This window comes from Eptesicus fuscus, chromosome 14, assembly GCF_027574615.1.
Source record: "Eptesicus fuscus isolate TK198812 chromosome 14, DD_ASM_mEF_20220401, whole genome shotgun sequence".
Taxonomy (NCBI): Eukaryota; Metazoa; Chordata; class Mammalia; order Chiroptera; family Vespertilionidae; genus Eptesicus; species Eptesicus fuscus.
Genome location: NC_072486.1, coordinates 72,347,723 through 72,372,956, shown reverse-complemented (window position 1 = coordinate 72,372,956; position 25,234 = coordinate 72,347,723). Strand labels below are relative to the sequence as shown.

Genomic DNA, 25,234 nt, shown 5'->3' with positions numbered 1-25,234 from the left:
AATCACCCAGTTTTTCCATGTTGCTTCCCTTGTAGAAGATAGAGAATAAAATTATCTTATCAATGCCAGGAAGGGTGTTTTGCTGAATTAATTAGCTTGTAGCTGTAGTGTCTCTGAACTATGTGTAACATTTTCTTATTTCTCTTCTTTGCAGAATGCAAAGTATGGCGAAATCCACTAAATTTATTTCGGGGTGCCGAATATAATCGGTAAGCATTTTGACAGTTTGGGAAACAAATGAGTAGTTCAGAGAGCAAAGACAGCAGCAAATGTTTTTGCTGGTTCATTTAGGGGTCATTGTAAGAGTCTGTTTAGTGCTTCTATTTTTTTGATACAGTCCTCAAATGTTTTGATTTTTCTCTTGTATAAATATTTTAGCATTGAAATTGGGATAATGTACAAAAATATGTAGTTTTTGGAAATTTTCTATTATAGTCATTCTTTTCATTATATATTATAGAGACAAAATATTTTGAAGCTTACCTGGAACATGGTTATAAAGATGCCACAGAAGTTATGTTGAAATTTAATTTTGCACAGTAATTAGGCAAACCAGAATTGTCATAGCTTTGGGGAAATGTCTGTTTATAATGTTAATTAGGGAAGGTTTTCATTAGCTAGTGCTAGTAAAGTGTAAACCCACAAATATATGGGAAAATGTTTACTTCTTTCCTGCTGATATATTTTCTAAAGAAAGAATAAGATGATTAAAATATGTATATTTTTATTCATTGGCAAAGCTGTTTTAGTACTCACTTAATGGTTTATATTTCACTTCCTATGCAGATTAATATTTTGTAGGCCTTGCTTTCCTTTCTCAAAGGTGTTTGACTCTTTTATTTCCCCTTTACAGGTACACTTGGGTGACAGGACGAGAACCTCTGACTTACTATGACATGAATCTCTCTGCCCAGGACCACCAGACATTCTTTACTTGTGACTCGGACCATCTGCGCCCTGCAGATGCAAGTACGGAAAATCCTTTAGTTAGTTCCTGAGGGAGAGGGTTTTTTGATCTGTTTTAAGTAGTAAGCTTATTACTTTTAGAATATCTGCTCTATAAAAACTCCAAGGAATAGGTACTTCCGGTCAAGATGGCTGCATAGTTAAACACGGTACTGCCTCCTCCCACAACCATATCAAAATTACAACTAAACTTCAGAACAAGCATCATTCAGAATCACCTGAAATCTGACTGAATGGAAGTCCTACAGCTAGGGAATTAAATAAGAAGCTACATCAAGACTGGGAGGAGGGGTGGAGATGTGTGGAACGGGCTGGTACTGTACCCACATGTGGCAGATTGGGAGGGATCTGTCAGCTCCAGAGGTCCTCCTGAGGATCCAGCGGTCCCACCCCCACACCAGGCCTGCCAGCCCAGGGTTCTAGTGCAGGGAAGAGAAGTTCCCATAACTTCTGGCTATAAAAACCAGTGGGGATTTAAGCTGAGGGAGACAGAGGACTGCTGGAGCCCCAGAGAGTTCCCCTTAAAGGACCAGTGCATGGACTTAGACTTATTCCCACTGACCGCCAGTGCTGGGGCAGCAGCATTTAAGGCACCAGGCACATATGGGGAGGAACTGAATTGTCTGGCATTGAGATAAGAGCTGGGGGTTGGGGGAGCAGCTTTCTCACAGACAGAGGTGCTGGCAGAGGCCACTGTTAATTTTCAGAGCCCTTCCCCCACAGAGCCAACAGATAGGTGCCATATATGAGACTCTATCAACCTGGCTCACACTGTTTGTCCCGCCCTAGTGATCCCTGAGGCCCCACACCACCCAACTTTTGGGCCCACCCAAGCTGTTTCCAGTGGCTTTTCCATACAAATGGCCTGTCTTGGCTCATGCTTCAGATTTTCCTAAAATCTCTCAAACAAGCAGCATCTGGCCTCATTGAGCCCCATACTTCTCACTAAGTGGTCAGGCCTGGCACTAGTAGCAGCCAACCTTGGTTCACAGCTTGCCCTCATCAGGGCACCTCAGTCCAGCACAAGTAGCAGCCTTCTGAAGATTCCTTTGTAGCTCATGCCAGTGGCCCTGGGCAGAACGTGGGCAGCAGCTGACCTTGGCTTACACCTCCCAGAAGGCCCCAATGGGACAGCCTCAGAACACATCGAAGTATCACCATCCAAACACCTCCACAAGTTACACGCTCAAGGGGTGTACTTAGCAGGCATCAGAGCCTTGCTGAAGAAAGTCCTGCTCTTTGAGGTTGAACCCTGCACAGCTGATCCTCCACAGTGGTCACAAGTTAGTGGTTGTAGATAGTCCTTGTAGCTGATCGGCCTGGGGGCAAATCCCTCTCATTGATGTGCCAACAGCAATCAAGGCTCAACTACCCGAGGAGGTGTACACAGACCACATGAGGGGTACACCTCAAGTGCCCAGATTAGGTGATCAGGGAGGGAGTGCCACTGAATCCTACAGAACACCTACCAAGCATGAGAGATGTAGCAGCTCTACCTAATACAGGGAAACAAACACAAGGAGGCTGCCAAAACGAGGAAACGAAGAAACATGTCCCAAATGAAAGACTCGAACAAAACTCCAGAAAAAGAACCAAACAAAATGGAGATAAGCAATCAACTAGATGTAGAGTTCAAAACATTGGTTATAAGGATGCTCAATGTACTTAGGGTAAGAGTAGATGAACTTCAACCAGGAATAGGAAACATAAAAACAGAGATAGAAAACATAAAAAAGAACCAGTCAAAAATGAAGAACACACTAAATGAAATGAAGAATAAATTACAGGGAATCAACAATGGGGTAGATAAAGCCCAAGATCAAATCAAAGATTTGGGAGATAAGAATCAAAAGACATCCAATCAGAACAGCAAAAAGAAAGAAGAATTTAAAAAAATATAAAAGCTTAAGGAGCCTCTGGGACAACTTCAAGCATTCCAAAATTCAGATCATGGGGGTGCTGGGAGGAGAAGAGAGAGAGCAAGAAATTAAAAACTTGCTTGAAAAGATAACAACAGAAAAAAACTTCCCTAACTTGATGAGGAAAATAGACATATAAGCCCAGAAAGTGCAGAGTTCCAAACAAGATGAACCCACACCAAGACGTATCATAATTAAAATGCAACAGGTAAAGGCAGAGAATCTTGAGCAGGAGAAAAGCCATTAGTTACTTATAAGGGAGTTCCCATATGACTGTCAGCTGATTTCTCAGCAGAAACCTTGCAGGCCAGAAAGAATTGGTGAGAAATATTCAAAGTGATGAAAAGCAAGGACCTACAATGAAGATTACTCTACCCAGCAAAGGTATCATTTAGAATTGAAGGACAGATAAAGAGCTTCCCAGATCAGAAAAAACTTTGATTTCATTACATGAAATGCTAAAAGGGTCTTTAAGAAGAAGAAAAAGCCCAGGCTTGTGTGGTTCAGTTGGTTGGAGTGTTGTCTCATGTACCAAAGGTTCTTGGGTCAATTCCTGGTCAGGATACCTAACCAGGTTTTGAGTTCAGTCCCGGGTTGATCCCTGGTCGGAGTGCATGTGGGAGGCAACCAATCAATGTTTCTCTCCCTCTCTCTTTCTCTCTCTAAAAAAATCAATAAAAACATATCCTCTGGTGAGAATTTGAAAAAAAAAGAAGGAAAACAAAAAATATGAACATTAAAATGGCAATAAATACATATCTATCAACAACTGAATCTAAAAAACAAAACAAACAAACAAGCAGAACAGAAACAGACTCGTAGTTACAGAGAACATTTTTATGGTTACCAAATGGGAGGAGGTTAGGGGGATGGGGAGAGGTGAAAAAGGTGAAAGGATTAAGAAGTACAAATTATAGCCACTGTGGAGAACAGTATGGAGTTTCCTCAAAAAACTAAAAATGGAACTCCCTTTTGACCCAGTGATCCTACTTCTAGGAATATATCCCAAGAAACTAGAAACACCAATTAGAAATGATATATGCACCCCTATGTTCATAGCAACACAATTTACAATAGCTAAGATTTGCAAACAGCCTAAGTACCCATCAGCAGATGAGTGGATTAAAAAACTGTGGTACAGCCCTAACTGGTTTGGCTCAGTGGATAGAGCGTTGGCCTGCGGACTCAAGGGTCCCAGGTTCGATTCCTGTCAAGGGCATGTACCTTGGTTGTGGGCATATCCCAGGTAGGGTGTGTGCAGGAGGCAGCTGATGTTTCTCTCTCTCATTGATGTTTCTGACTCTCTCTCCCTCTCCCTTCCTCTCTGTAAAAAATCAATAAAATATATTAAAAAAAAACAACACTGTGGTACAGCTACACAATGGAATATTATGCTGCGGTAAAAAAGGAGTTCTTACCATTTGCAACAGCATGGATGGAACTGGAGAGCATTATGCTAAGCAAAATAAGCCAGTCAGAGAAAGATAAATATCACATGATCGCACTCATTTGTGGAATATAATGAACTACATAAACTGATGAACAAAAATAGATCCAGAGACAGAGAAGCATCGATCAGACCATCAAAACTCAGAGGGAAGGTAGGGGAGGGGTGGGGTAAGGGAGAGAGATCAACCAAAGGACTTGCATGCATGCATATAAGCCTACCCAATGGACACAGACACCAGGGGGATGAGGGCATGAGTGGGGGGTAATGAAGGGGTAAGGACACATATGTAATACCTTAATAAAGAAGAAAAAAGTACAAATTGGTTGTTACAGAATAGTCATGGGGATGTAAAGCACAGTATAGGAAATATGATAGTCAATAATATTCTAAAACTATATATGGTGTCAGATGGGTGTGAGATTTATTGTGATGATCATTTAGTTAATTATGTAATGTCTAATCAGGGAGGTGTACACCTTAAACTAAAATAATAATGTATGTCAACTGTAATTGAAAAAATGATTTAATAACACAAACAAATAAAAATTAAATTGGAGATTGACTAGTGGAACTCAGAATTCTGATATCTAAATAAAGGCTTTATCACAATGAGATAGTGATGTAGAAATAAGTCCCCTCATTATAATTTAAAGTATCATTTTAAAAATATTCCAAGGTTGGATTTACATGTTTTGAATATTTATAAATCTTATATGAAGCTAATTAAATCCTTGGTTGAGATAGAATGAAAGGTCATGTTTTCCTAACGATATTCCAGTTAGAAATTGGGAGTCAGTGAATCCAAATGCTTAAAGAGTATATTATAGAGATTTATATGCCTATTTATTAATTCATTAGAATTGAATGGGAGCATCCCCATTCAATTGGAACCCATATTTCTTTTCCATCCTAGAAAAGAATTTATTGAACATGCATTTGACACTGTTTGAGTTATAAATAATCCTACTGATATTTTTTGTATTACTAAACTTAAAGTAAATAGGTGAAAAAAATCTTTAAGAAAGGGAATACATACATACTCCTAAGAAAATAACTTAGAAGATAAAAAATTATAGAACAAATTAAATAAGGACCATGGTACTTATTTTTAAAGTGGTACTCTTTGCCATGGTGGAACATCATAGTAAAAAAAATTATTTCAAGCATCGAGCTTCCCACAATACACTCACAAACTACTTTGGTATATGAAAACTAAGTTTGCAGCAAACACTGGAAACAGGTACACATGTTAAAAGCCTAAAGTACTTTTTTCTGACCCAACTGATAATTTTCAGATGGTTTTAAAATGTGCTAATATCCAGAGCTTGTGGCAAGTGTTTGGGGAAATGACTAATAGAAATTATGTTGTGTGGGGGAGGCTGCGTCAATGGGGGGAAAAAAAGGAGATATTTGTACTACTATATGTAATACTTTAAACAATAAAAAAAATAATAAAGAAATTATGTTGTGTCTGTGTAGAAGGAAGAAATTAGAGCAATGTCATCTCAAAATGTGTGCAATTACTTTAACAACAAGCAGCATTAACGAGCAAAATAAATATTACATATCTTTAGAGTGCCTCTTCTTGATTAAGAAGTCTTAATCAAGATTGTTTCAAAGATTATAGAAGACAGATTAATCTATAAGACTTATTTACTTCTATTTTTTTTCCTTGCAAAGTCTGTTGAGACAAGTCTAGTGTTAGTGTTTCAGGTAGCTCTGTATTGTTTACATCTGTAGCTCTGTTTTGTTTACACCTGTATACATTCGTAGAAAAATTTATACAAAATGAATTTGGAAACACTGTTTTTAGTACAAACTGTAAGTACTAAATGAAACTTCTACTATCTATGAAATGAATGTTCCAACGTGGTCCCCATGTAAATGCATGATATTACAATATTTTGTGGAAGATACCAGCATTCCACATATAAGGTTCACCTTTGTACTAGTATTCCATTAAAAACTGAAACATATTACAAATAGCTAATGCACGTATTAGTCTATGACCATGTGCACTAGTAGTATGTACAAACTACTACCAAAGTCTGTTGAGACAAGTCTAGAGGTTTATAAGATTTAAATCTGTAGTTTTGTGAGCATAAGAAAGTTTTGATATCAGCAATTGGAGGACAGTTGAATAGTAAGTTAGAATATGTTTGTGTGACTTTGGAGGATTGGGCTGATCCTCTTGGTAGTGAAAAATTCCCCTGTAATCCAAGCCTAATGCTACTAATTCAGCTATTGTCCTGTACTGAGTCTTCCTAATTATATGTATGGATTGACTTGCTTTTTTTTCTTTTTCTAAAATAGTAATGCAGAAAGCCTGGAGAGAGAGAAACCCCCAAGCTAGGATTTCAGCAGCGCACGAAGCATTAGAGATAAATGAGTAAGTGGGGGAAAATCTTGCTTTTAAAAGGGAAATCTTATTCTTTGCTGAATGTATAGAGTTGCCATTGGTAGGATACTGATATTAAACTATGCATTTGAACTTGAGGATTATTTTGGGGACATTAGTTTATAAAAAAAGACTTTGTGAAGGTGGTTTTAGTCATTTTAGAGAGCAATTCAGTGGTTTGCTGTGATGCTAAATTAAATCCTTCAAGGACTATCCGTAGGATATTGTGAGTATATAAAATAAATCTATTCTTTACATATCTAAAACATTTTGACAGGGTAATTATTACAGATGTAGAATGCTCATCTGTGCCATCACAATTTCTAGATAGAACTTCAGCTAGTGGGAAAAACATAAGGTAAAAAAATTACACTTTAAAAATACTTCAAGATCAAGGCAAAGATAAGAGGAAAGGCTGTGCTTGGTGTTGTTAAACAATCTATGGGTTACCAAGGAAGACTGGGAAATCTCTTCTGGAGATCTCAGAAAATGAGAAAGATTCTTGAAGTTGGAGTCATAAAAGCTCAGGGTTGGCAGAGATCTTAAAGGTCATTTAGCTCCGCCACCCATCTGGTGCTTGAATCACCTCGACACTCTCCCGGCCAAGTGGTCATTGTTAAACTATTTTATGATTTTTTTCTGAAGAAGGTTACAGAATCTTCTTCAGCAGTCTCAGAAAAAAAATACTCACTTGAGAGTTGGAAATCCTGCCATTATAACCTGTTGATCTATGTGGTTTCTGATTCTGTTATGCAACATATTTATTTTCCAGTTTCTTGTCATCTACAAAATTGATGTGCCTGCCTTCTGTGTGTCATCCATGTTTCTGATAAAAATAGCAGCGTCAGGGCTATCTCCCTGGGACATGACATGTAGAAATCATCATCCTTTGGTATTGTTCAGTTAATTACCAAGCCACCATGATTCAGCCCATACTCCTCCATTTTTATTTTAAGAATGCCAGTTGCAGCTGTGGATCTTTAATGGGTAGTAAATCTATTAGAGTAAATTAAGCTAGCGCAAACTGATTTGTTTAGTCTTAGTGAATTTAAGCTAGCTCCAGTGTTCACTTTCTTTTTAAAATGCTTGGAGACTATCCCTTTCATAATCCATTAGAATATCTTTCCAAATCACTGTTCTGCAGTTTGGGAAGTCTGCCTTCTTCCCCTTTTTGAACATTTATCCTACATTTGTCATCTCATCTTCTAGTACTTCCCCATTCTTTGTGAGTTCTTAACTATTCCTTGGCCTGCCTATGTTTGTTGGCTTCCTGGGATTTGCCCATCCCAGTATAGTAGTCGATTTAGGATAGACTAGTTATTTGCTACGACATCTTTTTACCCATTTTAGAGTTTAATTTCTTCTCCCTTTTTCACTCTGACAATCATTCTCCTTAATGGAGAAGCCAGGAACAAAATAGGAATTAGAAAATACTGCTTTCTCTTTATCTGCTGCTCCTAATTATAAACTTTCCTTGTTTTAATGTTGTTCTGTGTTGTTTGTCTGTTTTGTTTATTTATTTTTGTGATGATTTTGGAGAAATGGGGATGGTGATAAGGCCTTAAACATAATTTAAAAACAGGGACTAGATGGTTGTCTTTAGCATTTTTTGTTTTGTCTTTATTTTGTTTTGTAAGCTTAAGCTCATTTGAAGTTTTAGCTCTCCTGACATTATTCTTATAAGCTCATTTCACTCTTTTTATAGTACTTCATTACACACCCTGTTTCCACCTTTTTTTACTTGTCCTTTAAAAATTTGATCTTGTGGAGATCTCTGTGCAGCCATATTGATTACTTAATTGTCACCCCTCTTGTCTTCCTGAGAGGATCATAGTGATTGTAGTTAACAGTTGGACATTTGGACACTACCCAACCTTCTTAAACCATTTTCCTCCTGCGTCTCATATCATTGAATCATACCTCTTTTCTTTGAATTTTTTGAAGTTCACCTTACCCTCTTTGATTAGTCCGAACTCCAAATGACATAGTAACTCTCTCTGAATGTTCCTATCGATTTTCATTTCACCAACTATTTTTTTCTTCTTGGTCAGAATTAGGTCCAGAGTTGAAGTTCCCCTAATTGCTTCCTCTACCATCTGGGAGATAAAATTGTTACCAAAGTAAGTCAAGAACCTGTCGGGTGCTCTACTTCTAACCAAATGAGACTTCTATCAGATATCTGGATGGTCAACACCTCCATCACCTCATTTTCTTACATCTGTATGTGTATTGTGTTGTGACAAGGATGCATCATCTGTATCTTCCATCAAGCTGAGCAGTCTGTTCTGTATTGCCCAACCATTAGTACTTCTATTGCTCTTTCTTTTCTCCTTCACTCACAAGCTCTTAGCATGTTTCTACCCCATAAATTTTCACATAGATGTATGTTTTCTTGGCCAGTAGTGCTACTCTGCCTCTCCTCCTAAGATACTATTTGTAATACATAAAAGGCTAAGCAACCATCTGAACGGTAGCTATGACGTACAATGACCATCAGGGGGCAGATGCTCTGACCGGTAGCTGTGACGCGCACTGACCACCAGGGGGCAGACGCTCAATGCAGGAGCTGCCGAGCTGCAGTGACTTGGCAGCTGCAGTTCTTGGGTGACACACCCTGGAACCAGAGAGGAGGGAGCCTGGGGTGCGTCACCCGAGAACCACCCTCTCGCAATTCAGGACCCCTCGGGGATGTCGGAGAGCCTGTTTCTGCCTGATCCCCGCAGGCCAGGCCGAGGGACCCTACCTGCTGGAGGGACCCTGCTCACTCTGCAGCCACCCTTTGAGCCGCCGTGCCGCCCCAGGTGCGGGAGGTTGGCTCCAGGGCTGTTGGGTCCGTCTAGCCCAGTCCCGCCCCACCAGCCACCTTCTAATTAATTTCCTTACAATGTGCACGAATTCATGCACCAGGGCACTAGTTTGTAATATAAATGACCAAAGCAAGCAAGCTAGCCCCAACTTGTCTTGAGTTTTCAGTCCACCAACTATAATCTTATAGCTAATTTCTCAGATACTGTATCTATCACTCAGTATTATAATCTTGATTTTCACTTCATTACCCTTGACCCATATTTATATGTTGGTATCTGAAGCCTTAAGTATTGTTTCCTGATGCCTATACCATTCTTTTCCCTAGTGAATTATTGGGCAGTTTCGGCATCATTATTGCTCTTGCCAAGTTGTATCTACTGCCCTCCAGAGTAATTGGTTTACAGCTTTTTTTCCTGGGCGTTTCCATCCCTATCTCACCATATTCTGTTTAAGCTTCATTGACCAGTCCTTCCTGAAACAGGATGGACTGGCTAAGGAACTTCTAAGACCCCTCCTCAAGGCTAAGATGAACTAGTAACCTAAAATCTCACATCAGCCATAAGTTCAGCCTCCTTTTCCCAGCTAGCCAATGCAGTTTATGAATAGTAAAAGTAGCATTTTGTTTTACTTTCTGTTAATTTTCTCTCTGTGGTTTGATGAGGGTTCTGTTAAGTAGGGAAATGGCCACAAGAGAGACAGTGGAGAGGAAGGACACCAAAGGACCTGTGCAGATGAGGACCTGTGTGGTCTGCTCTGGCCTCAGCATTTCTCCATTATATTCCTTTTCTTTGGCAGTTGGATTGTTCTTACGTGATTTAGAAGGTTTAATTTTCCAAGAGTTCCCCTTGTTCATTAGTTAACTGCTTATCCTTTCTGGCTTCCTACCTTAGAGGGTTGTTGAAAGTATTAAATGAGACAAAATATGTTAAGTGCCTAGTAAAGTGCTTAAGGTATACTAAGCAACAGGTGGTAGCTGTTATTGTTAAAGGCATGAGATTTAACCCTTGTTTGCTACTGAGGCTTAATCAGATTTTGAGCTTTTCAGAAAAAGCAATGCCTGGAGGTTCTAGTGTTCTCTGACGTAGAAAATCAGTGCTAACTGTAATGAGATCTTGAGTGCTGTTTTTTTCAATGAGTAACTTACTTGATTTCTGAATCTGTGTTTGAGAATAGAGACTCTATATTTAGTAAATAGAAGTAAACTTATATATAGTACCTCTAACTTTGAGTGTTGGAAAGATATATTTAATACCAGCTATTGTTATCACTGTTGTTAGTTGACATTATTGAGCATGTACCACATGCTGGCTACTGTACTGAGCACTTTACATGCATCCCCTTCCTTAACCTTCACAGCAACATTGTGAACAAACAGATCCCATGTTGTTCTCTCTCCATCAGGAAGGCAGAGTAATAACTTGCCCAAAGTGACACACTAATAAGGGACAGAGTCCCATGCTCCTAACACTGTGCATCCTACCTCTTAAGCTAAAATACACACATTTCTTTTGTACCATTACTTTGTGTCAACAACTACAAACGGGTGCATGAACCAGTTGGCCGCTATGCATGTTTTGGCGTTAACTCCTTGCCCTTGTGCATGCATTCCTACAGCTATTACAATGTCCTTGAATTTGTAATTAATGGTGGCTATTATCTGAATGGACAGGTGTGCAACCGCTTATATTCTCTTGGCTGAAGAGGAAGCAACAACCATTGCTGAAGCAGAAAAGCTGTTTAAGCAGGCCCTGAAGGCTGGAGATGGCTGCTACCGGCGTTCTCAGCAGCTACAGCATCATGGATCCCAGTATGAAGCCCAACACAGTAAGGTTTCCTCCAGGTTGAGGTGTTGGGGATCAGAATTGTCACATGATTAATCAGAGCAAATTTTAAGGCCAGTTCAAAATATGATTCTCCTAGATGGGGATAAATACTGGTTTTTGCCTTTTTTTTAATTCTGGTTTTTCCTTCCCATAAGAGTGCAGTACATAATTAACTTATAGCTTCATTACTGTTCAGATCAATGTTCAGATTCTTTCTGTCCATAGATTCCTAATTCCAAAAATAAATGGCAATAACCTTTAGTGGTAACCTTTTTTTCTCCCTAGAACTTTTTTCATATTTCTGTTTACCAAGTGCTTCTTTGCCCCATAACTTTAAGTCCTAATTGGGAAATAGCACTTAAATTAATGTTAATGTTATCAAATGTTTTATTTTATGGGTCTTCTATAGCATGGGCTGAAATAAGACCATTAAGAAAATTACAGTCCGAACCAGTTTGGCTCAGTGGCTAGAGCGTCCGTCCACCTGCGGACTCAAGGGTCCCAGGTTCGATTTGGTCAAGGGCACGTACCTTGGTTGCGGGCACATCCCCAGTAGGGAGTGTGCAGGAGGCAGCTGATCGATGTTTCTCTTTCATCGATGTTTCTAATTCTCTATCCCTCTCCCTTCCTCTCTGTAAAAAAATCAATAAAATGTATTTTAAAAAAAGAAAGAAAATAACAGTTATTGGTTATTGTCTCAGTATTTAGCTCTTATTTAAGAAGCACTGGTGTTGACTTCCAGAGAGAAAGAGTCAGAGAAAGAGGAAGAGAAAGAGTTCCTAATTTATCTTATTTTTACTTTAAAAATGATGACTTCTTTTATTTAAGATAACTTTAAAATGAGACCTTTAGCTGCAGTACACTGAACTGAGAGTCAGTGATGTTTGGGGGGAATGGTATAAAAACAGAACTACAAAATTATTTCTGAAGTCGCCCCCCCAACCCCAACTTGTCAGTTTTTTTATTGTTTAAACCGAAATTTAGTATTTCTCATGAGAGAGAGAGCATTTTCATCATCCAACCTGACTTTGGGTTGTTTCCTTAAGGTGGAATTTCTCTCACCTCATTTCTCCCTCCTGCCACTTGGAGAGGAAGAGTGTATCTCCTTCATATTTGCGATTATAAAATTAAATATTAGTGTTACACTTGGATTTGGTGCAGAAGCTAAGTGCATTACTCCCTGTGACTGAGGTGCAGCGAAATCTTTTCATTATGGCCTGTGTACACATGAGTAGTTTCACAATAATACACAGGTTTTTATTTATATTTTGTAGTAAGTATATGTAAATTAAGTCTCTAATCACCAAATGTATCTTGCTTTTAAAAGATATGTATAAATAAATTTTGAAGACATATTAGTAAGTGTCATTTTGTGAACTAAGTGAGGATTAATACATAAAATTACATAGCCTATAAGAAATTTTCTTTATTTCTTTTCTTCTGTATATTAAATCCTTTCAACCTATTGCCTATATATATCCAAAAAATATAATCACATCTTTAAAATAATTTGTAGGTACTTGGCAGATTTTCAGCACACATCTTGTTCTCATTGTTTAAAACTTGAGAAGTTAGGACTTTAGCCTTAACATCTTTTAATAGCTGCATATTATACATGTACTTAATCTATAACAGGTGTGTCATATTTTTCTCAAACATGGTAATTTTATTGAGGATTAAGCACATGTATGTTCTCACTGGTCTGGAAACATACCCAAAAGGACATGTAATTAAATAAAAGATTAAGATAAGAAGTTGTTAATGTACTTTTTAAGAGCCATTTTGGTGACTATTATTATAACTGTTTAGCTTGTCAGTGCTTTCTCTAACACTAGGGTAAGTTTTTCATTTTGTTGCATACTCTGTTGTCATATCTGGAATGTATTACATTGCCATCTAAAATCGACTGCTTTGGGGACCTGGAGATGATTATGATGTCAGTAATGTTTGGGAAAGAATAATATAAAACAGAAGTTCAAAATGAGGCTTCTCCAGACTTAATGTCAAGAAGGAAAAAAAAAAATGTTCATTAGGATGCAACCTGAGATTCACCTCTTGCTTCTTCACCAAAAATATGCACACTTGCAGAATGTGGAATTCTTGCTTGTAAACCACATGCATTGTGGGTATGTTCGTTTTCCCAGCACATTGTGGCAGATGATTTTATTTATCAAATACTGAACATCCTAACTCAAAAGCATGGATTAGAGAGTCAGTCACATGATTTGACCTTTGGAAGTTCTAAGGACTTTGACTTTACTCTGTTAGCAGAGTTGTCAGTTCTCCTGGAAGTAAGGAAAAACTAAGGAGCAGTCTTTTCTCTCTGAGGTTTTACCTCAAAGGCCTGGCAAATGGGCCTCAGTATTTCTTCCTGCTGATCAGCTAAAAGATCGTGTTTCTTTTTTCTTCTTCTTTTAATTTTAGTGTTCTATATCTTCCTTTTCAGGACGAGACACCAATGTCTTGGTCTACATCAAAAGAAGGCTAGCAATGTGTGCCAGAAGACTCGGGAGGACCAGAGAAGCAGTGAAAATGATGAGAGATGTGAGTTTGAATTTGTGGTTGGGAACGTAGCAATGAACCTGACTTAGAGAGAGAAGGAGGAGCCCACTGAGTGGCTGTAGCAGAGAATACCAGTCATGGTGTGGTGCTCCCATGGGCATTAGAGCCAGACTGTCTGGAGTCCAGCTGCAGCTCCCCTTGGACTAAATGAATGATCTTGGGCAAGTTACTCAACTTCTTTATGCCTTGTTTCCTCATCTGTAAAAAGAGAATAACAATAACAATCCAATAATCTACATATATGAAAGGCTAAGTGACTGGCTGCCCGGCCGGTAGGTATGACACTCACTGACCACCAGGGGGCAGACGCTCAACACAGGAGCTGCCGAGTGACAGCAACTTTGCAGAGTGTCCTCTTGCACTCTGGGACCCCTTGGGGGATGTCAGACTGCCGGAAACCGATCCCTGTAGGCCAGATGGAACCCCACTCCACAGACGCCCTTTGACCTCCAGGTGCAGCCAGCGGGGAGGGACCGCTGGAGGTTGGCTCCAGGGCGTGTCAGGCCCCATCTCACCCTGGCCAGCCACTTTCTAATTAATTTCCTTTCAATGTGCACGAATCTGCACCAGGCCACTAGTAACATAATAAACTAATAATAATAACTACTACTACTTGGAAGTGTTGCAAAGATTAAATGAGATAATACATGCAAAATTTTTAATAGAGTGACTGGCATATTAAATAAATCTCAAAGATGTCCTTATTAAACTTTTGAGACTATAGCTGGAAGCCAAGAATGAGATCAGCCATTTTAGTGAACTAACTTTTTTTTTATGTGTAGTTGTTAGGAAGGTTTGAATAAACTATGGATCAATTTGTTACCCTCAAATTTAATAATATTATGATCTGATTGTATTGTAGTCATTTCAAGCATTTTCCTAGATTCTTGAGTCAGGATACTTTATTGGTAGAGTTTCAAAATGAAAGAGAACAAGGGAGGCTGTTATTATGTAATTTAAAATCAAAGCAGTGCTTTTAAGAGAAACCAGTTGATAAACTTTTACTTCTACATTTAAAAAAATAAACACTTTAAATAAAGAAACTAACACTAGTGTGAATTGTATTTATAAACCATTTCCTTTTTAAATACAGTTTCAGAAAACCTTGTCAACATTTCCTTCTTCTGCTGTCTTCTGGGTTAGGAGACTAGGTAACTGTTCATTATAAAAATGAAAGAACTAAGGGGCCAGGAAGAAGTGGTATCTTCTCCAATCTCTGCTTTGGGGTTTGAGAATCAACTGTGCAGACCTAGTGAGTCTTTTCTCAACTGTCTCTGGAAAGGCAGTGATTTCTGTGAGTCCCCAGTCTCTGTGGAGGTGAGGCCTGCACTCCATGCCCAAGCCTGGTGATTTCTGCAGGTCATAGCATCTAAGTGAGGTGCGGGTGTGGATGCCAGCTCCTCCTTCAATAGCATCATCGTCCCCAGACCTGAGGATAGGAACAAGAGATTCTGAAGTGATTTTATTTGACTGAAGGTGATAGATGCACTGCTAAGGGGATCTCTCAGGATTTAATTCTTTCGGTTGACAGAAACATTTAAATAATGTTTGGTATAATGTATAAGTGCTAATGTTAAGAAAAGGAGATTTCTGCATAGACATGAACTTGCCCTTAAGCTTTTTAACTTGCAGAAGTTTCATCCCTTGATATAGCAGAGAAACTCGACCAGTTTCGTCAGCTCTGAAAGAGCTGAGAATTTTATGAAGGACGGGGTCTTTCTCTATCTTAACCTGGCACAGCTGCCTCCAGCCTTGAACAGGTGTTTTATATTGATTGTTTTTTCTTAACCCTTAATTAGCCTACTACAGGCATGCATGGAAGAGCAGATTTTGTTGATTTTCTATATTAAATGTTCAAGCAACTTCATAGGAAAAACAAACTTGGGTGATTTTAATTCCAGTTGTTTTCCATCAGTCTTATTTAGCTTATCATCATTTTTAGTATATGCATATAAAATTTCACATGATTAAAAAAATACATCTTTACTGTGGTTTGATTTTTATGTAATATTATTTTATACTTACAATTCCATTTACTGACCTAATCCAAATATAGATCTTAGGGGAAAGTCTTCGTGCAGTGGAATAAATGCTGGGCAGGAGTCCGAAAACCTGGATGTGAATCTTAGCTTTGTTCTTCACCAGCTTTGTGATTCAGGGCAACTTCCCTTTTCTGGGCTTTTCATTTGTCTTACGTTAATTGGGCATACTGATTCTCACCTACAAGGGTAATCAAGAGAGCAAATCGTAAACATGCTTACAGTTTTTCCCCTATATTTTCTCCATTATATATGTATGCCTTAATTTGCTTGCTCATTCCACTGATGGGCATTTTGGGATACTTCTGATTTCTTTTTCTTGAGTGAATCAGTCAGACAAGCAATCTCTTTTTTTCTCTACATATATATGCACACATATTTATGTATGTGTGTATCTGTATGTATATGTGTTTGCTTCTTGGGTTACTTTTCTAAAACAGTGTCATATTAATAGAATACCAATGCATGTTGCTTTCTGGCTGGGTTTATTGAGCATCCAGTTGATGTGGCCCTGCTGTTGTAACAGTCCTGTGAAAGTCACTGTCAGACACGCTGGAGATGTGTTTTGAAGGGAAATATTCCAAGTGCTCTTCTCTTCAGAAACTCCTGGCACCCAAACGGAGGAAGGGAGTTTGAGGGTCCCTCTCTCTGCTAAAGCTGCAGCTGGTCCCAGCCTTGCAGGAGACAGTGGTTGGCTGGGCCTGACTCCTCTCATGTCACGGGTCATACCTAAACGGGGACAACACTGAGGGGTTGGTTCCCTCCTTTAACAACACACACAAAACATCTTGCTGAGAAGCTTCCGCTGATAAAACAGCACACTGGACTCCAGGCAGCATGCTGATAAACCTTTAAGCAGGAGGATCTAATTTTTCTTTAACACACTGCCATCCTCTCCCCATATGCATTGGTTGAAACTTTCCTAGAGCAGATTTTAAAGTGGAAATAGAAATGCTAGAGTCAGAATGCCTTCCATATAGAGAATAGACTCTAAAAAAATTTCTCTGGAATCCCCTTAATGAAGGGAAAACAATTGATGAGAAATCCTGAAAGAGAATGGAAGGAAATTCCAGGAAGTACAGCGGTAGATGATTATGGGTCTAATAAAATATGATACTTAAGTGAAATATTGATGAGGTAAGAACACATAGGTTCCTTTGTGTTCAAGATTCATGGCTTCTCATTTTTTAAAGCAACACATGAATTATTTTTAATTCCCAGGATGTTTTTCCAAAAAAACTCACTTAAATTAGCTTCCTTTTGCAATCAAGAGAATGGAAGCCCCTTACTGAAGGAACGTTTTGGCAGTGGGTACGACTTTTGAACTTCATGTAAGGTGTTATTATTCCAAATGAAAAGGTTGCATTTTCTGTTTTCTCAAATTTAAGGAACAATCTTTTTGCTTGTTCTCATTTTTGGTAATTGTGCCTCTTTAATAGTTGATACATGACACAATTTCTGTTTTCTTTTTAACTTTTACCATTTAGCTAGCCTCAAGCTTTTCGTCTATTTTTCCCCCCTGACCTATCTGAGCAGATTTGGAATAGAATTCATAAGACTGACTGGTTTGGACCCTTAGCCATACTCACTCAGAACTGGCATAGATAACTAGTGTGGATGGGGTTGTTTGCCTGTATGAAAGAAACCAAAAACTCCTCAGGTCTAGCGTAGGATTTCTGAGTCTTGGCATAATTGGCATTTTGGGTTGTGGAGGGCTACACTTCGCATTGTAGGATGGTTAACAGTAATCCCTGGCATCTACTCACTAGATGACAGTAGCAACCTGCCCCATTGTTGCTACCGAATGTGACAACCAAAAATATTTCCAGACATTGTTAAATGTCCCATTGGGGGCAAAATTGTTCCCCATTAAGAACCACTGGTTTAGAAAACCCTGAAGTGATAAATCTGTTCAAGGCAGACATTGGTTTTCTTCCCTTGTTAGGAGACTGACTCCCCTTACTACGGAACAAACCTCTAAAGCAGCGGTCGCCAACCGGTGGTTCAGAAGGTTGGCGACCGCTGTTCTAAAGCATCTCTAGACTTGATCAGTTTCTACTAGAACACTGGGATGGTTTGGGGACCTGTTTTGTCTCAGATGGGATTCCCTGAAGAGGAATCCGAAGTATGGAGAGTAAATGAACTAGGAGGTTGTGGTGTGGTTCTGTTTGGAGGGATGGGAGAGAGGAGGATGTGAAAGCCGGATGCTTCATGTGCCTGCTTCCAGATCATTGTCTGCCTCTCTTCCCTAAACTGCAGCTTCTTTGAAAGTTAAAGATAGACTCTCAGACTTTATCACCTGTCTTCCCACCTCTTTGTAGATTTCTGCAGACCTGAGTCATTCCATCTCATTATTGTTTCACTGTCTCTTTCAATATTCTGTCCTCCTGTTTGACACAGATCATCACAACCTTCTAGAAACATGATTTTTAGGAAACCATGTTCTCTTCGTTCTAAAATCTCAGTCTTCCTGGCTAGATTCTCTTCAGTGTCCTGACTTCCAAAATTTGAAGTACCCCTGGCCAGTCTTGAGCCTCCTTTTCAATCTCTGTCTACAACTTTGGAGAACTACATTTGGACTCAGAGTTTTAAATACCATCTAAATGCTAACAAATATTTCTGTAGTGTTTACTGTGTTCTAGGTATTGTTTTCAGTGCTTTACAAATATAAACTCACGTAATTCTCATAACAAGCCTCGACATAGGTCTTGTTGAAGGTAACATAGCTAGTGAGTATTTCTGAGAGTATGGTGTACCAGTCACCTATCTCTGAAGTATCATAGGGTTGATATAGTAATAAAATGGAATAATCTATGCAAAGCCCTTGGCATAGGACTTCATGAATAGTAAATACTCAGTGTTGCTTTTCTTACCATTGTTGTCTAGGATATATTATTAAGTAAAAAGGAAGGTGTATATATTAGATATAATTTTAATACATTTTTTTCAATTAAAAATAGATGCTGCCCTGGCTGGCTAGCTCAGTTGGTTGGAGCATTTCCCCATACACCAAAAGGTTGGGGGTTTGACTTTCTGTCAGGGCACATACCTAGGTTGCAGGTTCAGTTCCCTGTTAGAGTGCATATGGGAGGCAACCGATCAATGTTTTTCACATTGGTATTTTTCTTTCTCTCTCTCTCTCTCTCTCTCTCTCTCTCTCTCTCTCTCTCTCTTCCTCTCTCTTTCTCTCCCTTCCTCTCTCTGTAAAAATCAATAACATACCTTTGGTGAGGATTAAAAAAAAGATGCTAATATTGCCAGTAGTTCTCAAACATTTTGGTCTCAGAACCCATTTAAAGTTACTAAGGACCCCAAAACTTTTGTATATGTGGGTTTATCTATTGGTACTTATAATTTTATCTAGACACTAGTGGCCTGATGCACGAAATTTGTGCACGGGGGGGAGGGAGCGGGCAGGGGTTGTCCCTCAGCCCAGCCTGTACCCTCTCCAATCTGGGACCCCTTGGGGGATGTCCGACTGCGGTTTAGGGCCTAAACCGGCAGTCAGACATCCCTCTTGCAATCTGGGACCGCTGGCTCCTAACCGCTTATCTGCCTGCCAGCCTGCTCGCCCTCAACTGGCCCCCCGCGAACCTTCTCAACCCAATTGCCCCTCTTGCTGGCCTGATCGCCCCCAACTGCTCCCCCACAACTGGCCTGATCACCCCCAACTGGCCCCCCCTGCCAGCCTGCTCACCTCCAATTCCCGGCAGCCTGATCACCCCCAACTGCCCTCCCCTCCTGGCCTGATTGCCCCTAACCGCTCTGCCTCTGCCTCAGCCCACCACCATGGCTTTTGTCCGGAAGGTCTCCCGGTCTAATTAGCATATTACCCTTTTATTAGTATAGATATTTACATTTATCAACTAAAACAAGTTTAAAAATATTTATTCACTTCAAAATAACTATTATAAATACATGTTAACACAAATAACATTTTAATGAAAAGTAACTGTGTTTCAAACAGAAAAGTTTATGAGAAGAGTGACATTGTTTTCCCACTTTCGTAAACTTTTAGTGTCCAGCTGAATAGGAGACAGCTGGAGTCTCATATTCGCTCTACATTTAGTCTTCTGAGGTATCAGCCAGCATGTGGCCTGTGTACTCATGACCGGATGAGAGTGAAAGTCAAAAAACATATTATGCAAATATTTTTGACTTAAGGATCCCCTGAAAAGGTGTCAGGAACCGCTTGATTATACTTTGAGAGCCACTGTATAAACATAAGAAAAAATTGAAATAGAGAGAAAATTGTTAGCAGTAAGATTCTAGCTATTGATCGATCTGTTTTATGAATGTATGTAATATTAAATTATTAAATTGAGCATGTTATTCTTATTTTCTCATGATGACAAAAATAAAACTTAAAAACAATATCTGAAACCACTTTCAAAAAAGAAAAATGGTGGATGTAAAAAGGTAAAAATGGGGTAGACACAAGGAAATGCAGATATCAAAGAAAAATCCACCCACCTAAGTTTAGCTTAAAGCCAACCTGTGATTTGTGTATGACCAGGTATTCATTTCCTAGGGCTGTGGTAGGAAGGTATCACGAACTGGGTGACTTATATAACAGAAATTCGTTCTCTCACCATTCTGGGGACCAGTAGTCCAGAGCCCAGGGTGAGCTGGGCCACACAGACTTCCTCTGAAGGCTCTAGGAAAGCGTCTTCTCTTGCCAGCAGTCCTTGGCACTCCTTGACTTGTAGGTGCATTACTTCACATGGCAGTCCCCCCCCACACACATACCGCCCCATCCCCTCCGTGTACCTGTATCTCGGTGTCCAGATTTTCATCTTTCCATAAGGACACCACTCATATTGGATTTAGAATTGGACTTATGATCTCATCTTAACTTGATTATGGCCACAAAGACCCTATTTCCAAATAAGGTCACATTCACAGGCACCAAGGGTTAGGATGTTAATATATATTTTTAGAGGACACAATTCAACCCACAGCATCAGATCCTATATAAAAATATAGATACTCTGTATAAACTTTCCCTTTTTCTAAAACTTCATTACATGTATCAACTAAAGGCATGTTCTATATGCCTTTGACGGTGTCAAACCCATGCTCAGTCTCGCTGGTAAAGATGATAAATCTATATGCCATAGCTCTGATTCACCAATTCATTTTTTTTTTTTTTACTGGTATGATATTTGTTTTTCTTCAGGATGACTCTCCAACCAACTGAGCCACTTGGCTAAGGCAGCATCTATTATTATTATTCTTAAATATATTTTTATTGATTTCAGAGATGAAGGAAGAGAGAGATAAAAACATCAATGATGAGAGAGATTCATTTTGATCAGCTGCCTCCTGCATGCCCCACACTGGGGATTGAGCCCATAACCCAGACATGTGCCCTGGCTGGGAATTGAACTGTGACCTCCAGGTTCATAGGTCAACTCTCAACCACTGAGCCACACAGGCCAGGTTATTTTTAATTGAAAAATGTAATAACCTAATCATCCTTCTTGTCTTGTGTTCTCAGTTATGGCTCTTTGTAAAAATAGAGAAAACTACAATGACCTCATCCTTGGGCTTGGATCCTTTCTGCATCCTCAGCATTTTCTCTAGTTCAGTTTTTATCATCAGTAAGTTACATGAGTATTAATTACCAAGTGCCAGACATTTATTAAGAAGTTTACATAGACCATTTCATTTAATTTACACACACCATGGATGTCCTACTAAATTACAGAAATAATTTATATTCATTGTAACAAGTCAAAAAAGAAGTTATGATATATATCCCCTCCACTCCTACCATGCTCTCATTGAAGTAACCAACACTCGTCATTCAATATATATTTTTCTACCCCCTTTTCTTTCTTCCTACAAATACATACCTAATCATGTAAGGATTTTGAGCAGAGTTGATTTGTATCTTACCCACGTTTCCATACGAGAACTAAGCTTTCATGGGGATACTTAATATTCGAGCATCTTCTGTGGGGCTCCCTCACTAAAGAAAACATGTAAGTTTTGAGATAACATAGTACCATTTCTCCTGACCTCTTTTTTTCACAGTTATTCCTATATTCAGTGTTTAACTCAAATCACTTATGTGATCCCTTCATTAAGGAGAGATTAGGGCTAAATGAACAGAGAGAGACAGGTTTTTTTAGCTGAATTTTTAAAGCATACAAAAGGATAATTGAAGTTCACTAGATTTAGAGCTTCTTGAATGCTGGTATGATATTTGTTTTTTTGCACAGTACCTTGTACATAGACACAGTAAAAAATATTTGAATTGGAGAATCAAAATTATGGCATACAAATTCCCAGTTAGAGCTTCGTACCTGTGACCTTTGATTCCCAGCTTCTTGTTGAGTATGACACTTTTTTGTTACTGGTTTAATTATACTAATTTTCTACCTTCATTATAAATGGTAACATTTATTTTTAAAATAATGTAAATTAAAAGGACCCCAATTACCTCCAATTTTCCATTATCCCAGCAGTGCTACAGTGAACACCCTATAGACATGTGAGAGGCTTTCTCTGCGGTGTATGCCTGGGAGTAAGATTGCTGGGTATTAGAGCAGTGCATGTTTGATTGCAGTATGTCTGGAGAGGACACTCTCCAGAAGGCTGCTTATGATTGTGTAAATTTTCATCACTGATACATGACTATTCCCATGTTTCTCTGTATTAGGCTGTTTTGAGACTGTCCTTGTTGCATATAGCTTTTCATAATGTTATTCCATAATTTAAAAATACTTTTATTTTTTTCTCCCTTTCATTTTATATTCTGTTTATTTGCCTTTTTGTTTATTTTTCTCTGATTAATCTTGCCAGAGGAATGTCTATTTTATTTATCTTTTCAAAAGAGCTAGGATTTGGTTTAGTTTATTTTCTCAACTTTTCCCCAGCGTTTTCTGCCCATATAGTACAATTTTGTTTCTTCTCCTTCTCCTCTATTATGTTTTTTTTAATTACCAATTTATTAAGTTGAACAGTTAGCTCCATTTGATTCTGAGTATTTCTTCACTGCCTTGTATTTTCATCTTGCCCTATATATTATATTTTTGCCCCTTGTCAATAATTTTTACATCATGCTTAGAGAACAAAGATCATATATTTATATAGAGAGAATTTGTGGAAGCTTCCTTTGAGGCCTAGTATATAGTTAGTTTTCATAAAAGTTATATCCGTGCTCGAAAGTAATATGGTCCCTGTTAGTTATCAAAGTTTATATTATTTGCTAGTTTGAGCTTATTAACCATGTTGTTCAAATCTTCTGTATCTTAGCTTATTTTGTCTGCTTGCTCTTTCAGCATTTGAGAGGGATATGATAGAATATTCACTTCCAATGGTTTATTTATCTGATTTTTTCCATGTTCCATTAATTATTGCTTCATATATTTTGAGGGTATATTGTCAGAAGCATTTATGCTGATGATTATTCTGATGATATATAATACCCTTTGTCCCCATTTTTCTGCCTGGATTTTCTTTTTAACCTGTATTAATAAGATGGGCTACTCTAGCTTATTTGGATTGATATTTGCCTGGTATATTAATTTTCAGATTTTATGACCAAACTTTCTATAATTTATTTATTTATAAATAATATTTACTTATTAAATTGATTGGGGTGCCATTGGTCAACATGAACATATAGGTTTCAGGTATGGGTTTCTATGTTACAAGATCTGTATATTGTACCATGTGCCCACCACCCAAAGTCAAATCTCCTGTCTCCTTAATTTAGGATCCACTGTCCCTCCTATCCACTTCCCTCTGGCAACACCACACTGCTGTTTGTGTTCATGAGTGTTAGTTTTATATCCCACATATAAGTGAAATCATATGGTTTTTAGCTTTTTCTGACTGACGTATTTCACATAGAATAATGTTCTCAAGGTCCATCCATGTTGTTGCAAATAGTGCTATTTTATCCTTTCTTATGGCTGAGTAGTATTCCATTGTGTATATGGACCACATCTTCTTTACCTAGTCCTCTATTGCAGGACACTTAGGTTGTTTCCATGTCTTGACCACTGTGAATAATGCTGCAATGAACAAAGAGGTGCATATATCTTTGTGAAAACATGATTTCTAGTTCTTCAGGTATATACCCAGGAGAGGAATTGCTGGGTTATATGGTAGTTCTATTCTTAATTTTCAGGAATTTCCAGGCTGCTTTCCATAGTGGTTGTAGCAGCCTACATTCCCACCAGCAGTGAATGAGGGTTCCCTTTTTTTCACAACCTCTCCAACACTTGTTATTGCTTGTCTTGTTGATAATGGCCACTCTAATAGGTATAAGGTGGTATCTCATTATAGTTTTGATTTTCATTTCTCTAATTGTCAGTGAGGTTGAACATCTTTTCATATACCTATATGTCTTCTTGGGAGAGGTGTATTTTCAGGTCCTCTGCCCACTTTTTTTAAAAAAATTTTTTTTTTTATTTCAGAGAGGAAGGGTGAGGGAGAGAGAGAGAGAGAAATATCAATGATGAGAAAGAATCATTAATCGGCTGCCTCCTGCACTCCCCCAACTGGAGATTGAGCGTGCAACCTGGGCATGTGCCCTTGACTGGAATAAAAGCTGGGACCCTTCAGTCCGCAGGCCGACGCTCTGTCTACTGAGCCAAACCGGCTAGGGCCTCTGTCCACTTTTTGATTGGATTATTTGTTTGGTGTTGAGTTTTATGAGTTCTTTATATATTTTGGAAATTAAACCTTTGTCAGAGCTACTGTTTGCAAATATCATCTCCCATCTGGTTGGCTGCCTCTTTGCTTTGTTGACAGTTTCTTTTGCTGTGCAGAAGCTTCTTAGTTTGATATAGTCCCATTCATTTATTTTTGCCTTTACTTCCCTTGCCTTTGGAGTCAAGTTCACAAAATGTTCTCTACTATCAAGATCCATAAGTTTGGTACCTATATTTTCTTCTATGTAACTTACTCTTTTGGATCTTACATTTAGGTCTTTGATCCATTTTGAATTAATTTTTGTACTTGGGGACAAACTGTAATCCAGATTCATTTGTTTGCATGTGGCTTCCCAGTTTTCCCAGCACCATTTATTGAAGAGACTATCTTTACTTCATTGTGTGTTTCTGGCTCCTTTGTCGAAAATTATCTGTCCATATACATGTGGTCTTATAGCTGGGCTCTCTATTCTGTTCCATTGATCTGCATGTCTGTTTCTCTGCCAATACCATGCTGTTTTGATTATCGTAGCTCTGCAGTATAATTTTAAGTCAGGTAGTGTGATACCTCCAGCTTCATTCTTTTTTCTCAGGATTGCT

General features: G+C 38.7%; 1 protein-coding gene across 7 annotated transcripts in view; it reads left to right on the top strand.

Annotated features, from left to right (window-relative positions):
- The window catches only part of ST7 (suppression of tumorigenicity 7), a 308,974-nt gene that overhangs the window by 197,700 nt on the left and 86,040 nt on the right, over positions 1–25,234 (top strand). For 5 of the 7 annotated variants that reach the window (XM_054725931.1, XM_054725930.1, XM_054725937.1 and 2 more), the window contains exons 4-9: positions 155–209; positions 854–969; positions 6,649–6,724; positions 8,785–8,853; positions 11,211–11,365; positions 13,811–13,908. In XM_054725931.1, the coding sequence (XP_054581906.1) occupies positions 155–209; positions 854–969; positions 6,649–6,724; positions 8,785–8,853; positions 11,211–11,365; positions 13,811–13,908 (569 nt within the window). The remainder of the gene's footprint in view (positions 1–154; positions 210–853; positions 970–6,648; positions 6,725–8,784; positions 8,854–11,210; positions 11,366–13,810; positions 13,909–25,234) is intronic. The other 2 variants (XM_054725934.1, XM_054725933.1) reach the window with 1 other exon arrangement.